At 33.3% G+C, this 10,000-nt stretch overlaps 1 protein-coding gene across 2 annotated transcripts in view; it reads left to right on the top strand.

Annotated features, from left to right (window-relative positions):
- The window catches only part of LOC137654672 (polycystin-2-like), a 122,752-nt gene that overhangs the window by 407 nt on the left and 112,345 nt on the right, over positions 1 to 10,000 (top strand). The window contains exons 1-2 of one of the 2 annotated variants that reach the window (XM_068388530.1): positions 4,077 to 4,322; positions 5,436 to 5,671. In XM_068388530.1, coding sequence (XP_068244631.1) covers positions 5,479 to 5,671 — 193 coding nt within the window. In that variant the 5' untranslated portion in view covers positions 4,077 to 4,322; positions 5,436 to 5,478. Of the gene's footprint in view, positions 1 to 4,076; positions 4,323 to 5,435; positions 5,672 to 10,000 lie in introns of those variants that run through there. The other variant, XM_068388529.1, reaches the window with a different exon arrangement.

The following is a 10,000-nucleotide window of genomic DNA, read 5'->3' on the forward strand; positions in this document are numbered from 1 at the left end:
TAGGACCGTGTTTGAAGGAGCATTCTTCTTGAGACAAACTTTCTTGAAGTGGGGAATTTGCACGTACGTTCTTTCGATATATTTCTTGTAGATCATATTATTGTTTCAAGAATTTTAAACATGTCGTTTAGCTTAACGTAGGCTCTATTTCATTAAAATTCATTTCGTGTTAGTCATCGTCAATAACCAGCCGTGTTGAAGTCTCTCACATTGAAACGTACGTTAATTTTTTGTTTCTTTAAGCAGTGATTGATACTTTTTTAAATTATTGCGTCACTAACTCTACTGATTCTGTAGAGGGGAGAATTTTAACATAATATCCTTACTTCTCTTTAATAATATAGATTCTTGAATTTCTTGGTGCCATGAAAAGCATTTGGTTCCACTCATGATTCCATGGAACGCATTTCTGTTAGTGACATTTTGTTGATCAGTTGAAGTTAATAGATTGTGCGCCTTAATGTTGCATTAAAGATCGACATTCGGTTGCTATTGTAACATTCTTTACTTATTTTTCAGTGATATTTTCATCTGCTAACTTATGACAGTTTTATAGAATATAAATTACTTCTGCCGCAATTGTCATAAATACGTATAGTAGAAGTTTGAAGTGGTGTATTCCATTAATGGTTTACATAGCTCATGAAAAGCTAACAGATTTAGGAAACGGTATAATATACCTTATAGGAAATTTTTTTTGATGGCAGATGCAGTTAAACTTTATAGCTAAATCAAGATATCAGAGAGCTTCACATTTTTTTATTTTGGAAAGTCTTTTTATTTCGAGATCTTGAATTATTGTACCATTATTTGTTCAAGAACAATCGCCTTAAATCTACTTGAGGTAAAGTTTTCGTAATTTTTATCATTAGTTCCTTGAGTATTTATTGCTATCTTTTGGTTATATGGTTATTTATTTCGAGACATTTTAGTACAATAGTTATCCAATAGAAATGGACATTCTTAAAGCACATGAAGGCAAAAAAAAACAAGAACGTAAGCGAGGATGATTGTGCGTAACCTTCATATTATAGGGAATATGTATAGGCTTATATATATATATATATATATATATATATATATATATATATATATATATATATATATATATATATACATCCATCAGGAATTAGGTGCTTGAAAGAATCCAAAGCTTTTTCCAGGTGTATCGTCCCAAGAGAACAGAGTAAAAGGTTAATAGGTAGGTAAGTGCGCACAGTACTGAAGTATGAAAGGGGAGCTTATTGAAAATAGGAATGGCTATTTTTAGACTTATTTCAGCTTAGAAGAGAAACAAATAAAAAATCGCCTTATACATGAATAATAATCTAACTAAGAAATCTGAGATCGAGTACAAAATTCACAGAATGTAAAACGCCACATAGTTTTGCTTCTTAAATGTTGTGGTCTACGACTAATTATATTTAAACTCGATTTCGAGAGAGAAGTGATTGATATTGTATTATTAACCATTTTTGTAGATTAATTAGGGGAGTTGGAAGAGAAATAGAGGAAATGCATTCATGTGTGCTTTTGAGATCGCACCTCGGAAGGCAAGAAAGAGGAATGCACCAAATTTTATCCTATTTCCTTCATCATTGTTCCCATTCACTCATTTTTATCCTCTGTACCTTTGGCTTGTCGGAGACAAAAAAAACAGATAACGCAGAATGTGTCTACAGAACGTAGTGAAACTGTTTGCGTATCGCCATGATCAGGGCCACCCTTACTAGGCTGGTTTGGTCAAGGTTGCACACAACAGAAGGTTTCCAGGGAACGTAATATAGCCTGCGCAAGGAAACTAGAAAGATGAGACAATTCTAGGCAACCTGTTCTGATAGAATAGTTAGATGAATATTTTCGCTTTTTATTATTCCCATTTGAAGTGAATCGCTAAAACGATTGTTACTTCGGTAAATTCAAATTCTCTTTCAATTCATATGAGAAACTAGAGGGGCACTCAGAGCGCAGACCTCCGCCACAGCAGCTTATTTTTCGACCTTTTGCTTAACCTTGACATGTATTAATTGGTGTGAATTTTCATACACTCAAATTTGAACCAAGTTTGAAGTCTGTGACAACGATGTCCAAACTTATGGCTGATTACATAAATTGGAGATTTTGCGTGACCGTGACATTGACCTTCCAAAATTTTATCATTTCCAGTTTTAAATAAAAGTTAATCCTTGCAAGTTCCATTAATCTACGATTAAGATTGTGGACAGGAAGTTGTTCACAAACACACACACACACAAACAGTGGTGAAAACATAACCTCCTTTCTACTTCGTTGGCGGAGGTAATAAACCATTTTGTTGTCTTTCGATATTTCTTGTAGATCTTATTGTTTCTAGAATTTTTAAAGGTATAATTTAGCCTAAATTGGACTATTTCATTAAAATTCCTTTCGTGTTGGTCATCAACACAACAGCGATCATGTCTAACAGGTAAACGTCTTAAAAACTTGAATACGTTGCTCCGAAGAAGCTGAAAAATACTATATTTTCTCCGATTTCTTTATCAAAACTATATTTAACCATTTAGTTTTTAAAGATATTTGATGCACATTTTTCTTCACATTCCCTCACATTATTGCCTAGCAGAACAGTGGAAAGACTTCAAGGTGTTACGATATGGTATAAGAGTTCACTATCTATGAGAAATATATTGGTGAAGGGAGGACTGTAGTAGGTTGGCCAAGACACAAGTCACTCATTGAGACACTACCGCTAGTTATTCGGTCTTTTGACTGGCCAAATAGTAGTGTATTGGATATCTCTCGGGTTATGGCTCATTTCTAGTTTGCCTACACATACACCGAATAGTTTTGCCTATTCTTTACACATTCTCCTCTTTTCTCATACACATGAAACACTAAGAAAACCGAAAGATTCATTCTTCTTCGCTGAAGGTGTTAACTACTGCACTGTCCTTGTTCAGTGGCTACTTTCCTCTTGAAAAGTGTAGAATATACTCTTAAGCAATAGTAAACAGCTCTTCTAGGAGAGAGACACTCCAAAATCAAACCATTGTTCTCGAGTCTTGGGTTGTGTCATACCAAGCCCTCGAGACGGCCTTGGTCATACCCTCTACCATGGCTTTCCACCGTCTTGGATTAGATTTCTCTTGCTTGAGGGTACAGTCGTGTTCATTATTTCATCTGTTTTCCTATATACTCTCCTTACAGGGCTAGTTTCCTTGTTGGAGCCATTGGGCTTATAACATCCTGCCTGTTCAACTAGGGTTGTAGCTTAGCTAGTAATAATAATAATACTGTTACTTTCACCCCGTTTATTTTCTAACTGGCATGCCAATATCAGAATCTCGCTTCCATATTTGTATGTCATTCATAATATTCTTAAATTAATATAGAATACATTTACCAACGCACAAGCTTTTATATTGATGTTGCATATCCAATGTTAGTCCTAAGACGATTTAGCTCAATAGACTTTTTGGACCCGACTCGGCGTGATTGAAACGAACTTAACCAATATATACTGATCCCAAGGCCAGTACAAAGACTAATCCCATCTAAGACATCAATTTAACCTTCCACAAAGGCCGAAATTATATGAACCCGGCGGGACTTGCTTTCAAGAGAGTTCGAATTTTCGTAAAGCTCAATTATACCAGAAATAATTAGAATGATTTTACGTTGGTGTTGGAGAGAAATTAATTAGAATGCTCTTTGAGAGAACCCTTTTGGGTCCCAACTCCCAAGACGGGAACTTGTGCGTCAAACTCCAGCCAATGATAAATTGCAAGATAGCTGGTTTAGTTCTGGCAAATCTCGTTAGTTATGCATCGTATAACTATAATTCTAGGGTTAGGATATGACAGGATTTTAGTACCCGGTGCGTCATATGTATAATCTAAATTTTCTGCTTTGTTGGAATTCATTTCATAGTTTTGCTTATTTTATAGATTCTTATATAAAAATTAAAGAAAAAAATAATGGGAAACGCAAGAACGTAAAGTAAGATTAAAATTGATAGTGGAACGTTATCTGAGCCGTGTAAGATTCCTTATCTGATAAAAGATAAAATATTTCATACGTTGACCATCGTTTAAAGGTGATGTTTTAGTGGCTACTTTGCTGTTGTGTAACTATAATACCTAGACTAGTCTGTTTTCCATCTTAGTGCAAGTTTTCTAATAGATTAACACCAGTTTTAAGTTGAATCACTCTTTTGAATGGATCTCAGCATAACATTTACATTTTATAACTGTAATTTATGGTCTGGGATATATTGAAGATCCTCGTTTCAAAATGAGTATAGTAGATTATAGCCTCGATTGGATCTCGACTAAAATGGTATGGTAAGTTTTGCCTGATTGTTGCAGCCGTTTTGTGAAGGATATATTGTATGCTGTGTCCTGATCAGTTTAGGGCTTAGGCGAGCGTGCGAGTTTCAAATAATTTCGTATAATATAGGTGTTTTTTTTTCTTGTATGCAACTCTGAAATTAAGGAAATTCGTATCGAAACTACCAGATTGCATCTAACAAGCGTATCTTTTCTAGATATTGTTTTACAAATGATGGTGAACTTTTGGCATGTTTCAGTTATCGATTGAGTGATTCACTTTATGATAATTCACCACCTTCCTTATTAAGTTATTGTTTTTTTTTTTTTTTTTTTTTTTTTTTTTTTTTTTTTTTTTACGTACTTTCAAACATGAAAATTAAGAGGTTTTAGTTCGAATATCCTATGGGGTAGAAGCATTTTACTATTTGGGTTTTATCTCATACAGATGAATGAATGCTGATTTTAATCCATTCCACTTTGACTATCCACGTATTTATCTCTAACCAGGGTACAAGTTGTGCCTCACGTATGTCATTGTTTAATATTGATTGTTAGACTGTTCCACAGTATAAGAAAGTATTCTTTATTATCGATGATGTAATTTTTTTCTTTTACTAAGATTTAAAACCCCAGTTCCTTGTTCAGCTAAGCTTAACACCCCATAGCCCCTCTTATCCAATATTGAAAACATTATGGTCTCCTTTAGTTAAGATTCAAACAATATAGCTTCCCTGGGTTAAGGTTTAGTACAGTACAGCCTTGGTCAACTAAGATTTGAATCATTATAGCCTAATTTCAGGTAACATTTAAATCATTATAGCCTCTTCAAAGAGTCTGTCAGCAAGGACTTAAATTATTAGAGCCTTCGCCTGCTAAGATTTAAATCATTATAGCCCGTTCATTGCCTCTTGGCAGATGATATTTGAATTATTATAGGGTTTCTCAGCTAATATCCAAACATTATAACCCCTGTTAGCGAAAAATTAGAAATAGAGGTGACACAGGTAAATATTAAGTTTTGCCAGTCTTCATAATAAAAGATAGAGCAAGCATTCAATTATAAATACCATAACAAATGATATTAATTTTTCCACATCTTTTTCCTTGTTCCTCTCTGGGCACCAGGTTCACCAGTGCTTGTCGGGAGTAGAACGGCCAATTCTCCATCATGATGGACGAAATGGAGCGTCCGGGCACGCAGGGGTCCATGAGCCGCTTTGCCGCCTGGGACCAAGGCAATGGCAACAACAACCGTGACCGCCCTCCGGCCAACGTCCCCGCCACGCAGGATCCTTTTCAGTACGACAACGAGACCATCAGGAAGAAAGGATGCTGGTACAATTTCTCATCTTGCGTCTCCCGTAAGTGTTGCAGTATTTGTCTGGCTATCTATCTATCTATTGATTTTAATGAAGAATTGGTCGCTTGAATGATTACTGACTTCATGTTCTTTAAAGTTATTCTTTAGATGATTGCTACTTCTGTCAGTTTTATTTGCCTTTCCAAAAGTTTATTAATGGAAAGGGTCATTTAAGAATCACTGATATTGGACAATTTTTTTTGACAATGCGAATTGTATCACGGAGTTTGATTCACGTTAATTTTATGCTAATTATGACCATGTTGCAACATATAATTTTTTTGCGGTATTATGTCTTCATCTTCCAAGAAAATTTAGAATCTGTTTTGCAATATATGAGAAAGCTTTGCTAACTTCCTAGCAGACAGCCAGTATTTGGTTCTGAAATAATTGTGTTCGCAATAGCATATTTGGAACGTATATTTTCATCTTTATTATTATTATTGTTATTATTATTATTATTATTATGATATGCAAAAACTCCGATTTGCTGTCCTTTTAGAGATACTTCGTCTAAGATAATTGTGAAAACATGCGTTTCGTATTTTTAAAGATCATAAAAGAGCATTGTTCAAAGGAAAATTCCATAATCACAGCTATATGAGATTTGTACATCTAGGTATAACTTGAATAAAAAAAACCCTCATCTAATATTTCGCATATATAAGTAATTGCATTCAAAAGTAATCCAGAACATCCAAATGTTGCCATATAGTGAAATGTGGACAGAAACTAATGTTTAGCATTACCGTCTATAGACACAAATCGTGTTTAATGTACTTGGCAGGTATATACCAAGGTCTATAGACCTAGGTATATACAAGGTTTCCTTTGTGATTTCATTTCCGTTTTTCTCTTGTATACGATTCATTGAAATGGCGTGTTTTTTTTTTATATAAATCGATCAGGAAGTCAAATTATGATAGATAACAAACTTCGTGACTGTAGTCAATCTGTTCATTGCTATATTATTGGCCGTTATTGATTTCAAGTTTAGCAATTTAAATGTAATACGTGATAAGGGTTAAATTTCTCTTCGGCATTGGCAGAACCTACCATTTTTATAATCGAATGACTCAGCTGTTCTTAAGATATTTTATTTTTCCCCGTTTCCTTTCCTCACTGGGCTATTTTCCCTGTTGGAGCCCCTGAGCTTATAGTATCCTGCTTTGCTAAATAGGGTTATATAGCTTAGCAAGTAATAATAATAATAATAATAATAATATCGTTCGTGCGATTATATTTATATGTGACGGGTATTTGATACGTATTGGGATGTCTACTTATAGCTTTTCGTTGTAATACCTTCCATTGTCCAAACACACATGAGAAATTTCGGAAATTGATGAGACAGAAACAGATAGCAATTATTTCATGAATCTGACATACTTCCACATACAAAATCGAGAGAAGGTAATATTTGCTAGTATATATATATATATATATATATATATATATATATATATATATATATATATATATATATATATATATATATATGTATATATATATGTATATATATATATGTATATATATATATGTATATATATATATATATATATATATATATATATATATATATATATATATATATATATATATATATATATTATTGTGTGTGTATGTATATGTATGCGTTTTAGCAAAATATCTGGAAAAGACGAAGAGAGTTAGATAAGTTAGGATGGATGTCAATGAAGATTTTGCAGTTTGTGTTCATTGAAATCACCTTGCCAATAATACTGAATAGGGATTGGTCGAAAATATATTAATAGAGCCATACAGGATTGAACGGGGAATTTATAAATCGAATTGCACATTGATTGCCTTTGCAATAAAGTATGATGAAATTTACCTGTTTATAGCGGGTGTGGAGTGGGGTTGGGGGGGGAGGGGGTTTGCAGGTGGTTGCTGGAGGTACAGTGATATACTGTTGTGTAAGTTCTCCATGTTGATGTTTGAGGAGAACGACCAAGTGGAAGAAGAAAGTTGAAGTGGCTCTTCGGCTCTTTGATGTAATGTTTCTCTTTTAATGCACAAGTCATATGAATCCTCGCTGGAGCTACTAACGCTCCAGGTAATTCACCTTATTTATGAAAAGCTCGTGACCAAATATGTTTATGAACTGACGAAAATAACCTGTCAGTCACTGACAATTCTCGCAAATTTACCTTACTGTCTTTCGCCTCTGATTATTTGAATATTTGTGCAAATGGAATTCGGCCGCCAACCAATATTTGAATGGGAGGCCGAAGGCTGAGATGTCAAGTGCCTGTACTTTCATTCCTTTATCAAAGTTATTGTGGTCGTCATGAAATAAACAGTTATAATAACTGCAATAGTGATACTACTACTATTATGAATGATATTAATAACAGATTCATATTTTTTAATAGTTTCTCACATTATACTCAGTTCCCTTAACAAATAGCATTAGTAAATTTGAAGGTAATTGAACTTACCGTTGGTTAAAAACTTCGCTGTTAAACGATAAACTTTTCCATTTTATTGCCATATTCTCAATTCTAAACTTAATTGCCAGTCATCGTCAGTATAAACAAAGTTTAGACCATGTCGTGTTCCGAGTGTCCATAAGAAAACATTGCACGACATTGCGTGTAACAAAAGCAGTTGGTTTCGCGTGAGTTTCAACATATTGAATGACTTGCTATGCTTGGTGGTTGGTATGGGGTCGAGGAGCGCTATAGAGAGAGAGAGAGAGAGAGAGAGAGAGAGAGGAGAGAGAGAGAGAGAGAGAGAGAGAGTAGTTGTCATGTGACTCACAATGTTTGTTTGGGCGATCTGCCCCGAGCAACAGAAAACCCTTGACCGACTGACGGGATGGGAGGGGGGGAGGTGGTGTTGTCGTTATCTTCAGCTAGACTTTAAAATGATCTTGTCTATAGGCTGACGTTAGATTTTGTTACCAGACGATTTTCTAATCATTCTCTTCATGTCAATGTCAATTTTGAATCATTTATTAATCTACGTACGATTGGGAATATAATTAGGCTCTGTACACTTTATATGATATCCGACAATCTCTCTCTCTCTCTCTCTCTCTCTCTCTCTCTCTCTCTCTCTCTCTCTCTCTCTCTCTCTCTCTCTAACAAAGACAAATTGTTTGATCCTGTGATTTTATGATCTTTACAGTGTCTATCCTCCCCTACTTTTCAATTTTATTTTTTGTTTTTAATGTCTAATCTACCCTCTTCAATGTCTTATTTTCCTTTCTTTTCAAAGTCTATCATACTTTTCAATGTCTATTTTCCTTACTTTTTTTACTATCTATACTTTCCTACTTTTCAATGTCAATTTTTTTCTTTCTTTTCAAAGTCTATCATACTTTTCGATGTCCATTTCCTTACTTTTTATCGTCAATCCTTCCCTACTTTCCAATGTTTATTTTTCCCTTTTTAAATTCTGTCCTGCTTTTCAATGTCTTATTTTCCTTACTTTTCAATGTTCATCCTTCCCATTCCCTATTTCGCCTACCTTCTTTCTTTTTCTCATCTCACTCATAATTTCGCTGTCTATATTCTTCGTGTATAAGTTTAATTCATTTTTATGCAGTCTCCAATTGTTCTTTTTCGGTTGCCTCTACCTTACTTTAAATATACTTCCTTTTTGTGATTATAAAATTTCTTCGTCGTTTAGATTACATCCATTAATTTTTTTTATCTCCATTTTATGCAAAAGTTTTCCTTCACTAGGTAATAATCCTATTGTTCCTCCTTTTGTCATGTTTTACAGATTCCTATTGTATTGACTACTATTTTCATAAGGCAATTCAATTTTGTGCCTAAGAGTTAAAACCGTTTGATAAATGAAGTCAGTGTCATTCAACTTTCTTTGCTTATATTACGTGGTAAATATAAAAAGTATATGGAAACAAGTAATGCATCAGTTTTTTAACAATTCATATATATATATATATATATATATATATATATGTATATATATATGTATATATATATTTATATATATGTATATATATATATATATATATATACTGTATATATATGTATATATCTATATATATTATATAAATGTATGTATGTATGTATACAATATATATATATATATATATATATATATATATATATATATATGTATATATATATGTATATATATATATATATATATATATATACATATATATATATATATATATATATATATATGTTTGTGTGTATGTATAGTATGTATAAGGTAGGGAAACGAGAACGGAAACTACAGTATTTGGAAATACATTTATTTATGAGACTACCAAGCTTTTTGAAAATCATATATGCCATCATCATGGCGAAAAATCATGAATATAAACTAA

The sequence above is a fragment of the Palaemon carinicauda genome, chromosome 15 (assembly GCF_036898095.1).
Source record: "Palaemon carinicauda isolate YSFRI2023 chromosome 15, ASM3689809v2, whole genome shotgun sequence".
NCBI classification, from domain to species: domain Eukaryota; kingdom Metazoa; phylum Arthropoda; class Malacostraca; order Decapoda; family Palaemonidae; genus Palaemon; species Palaemon carinicauda.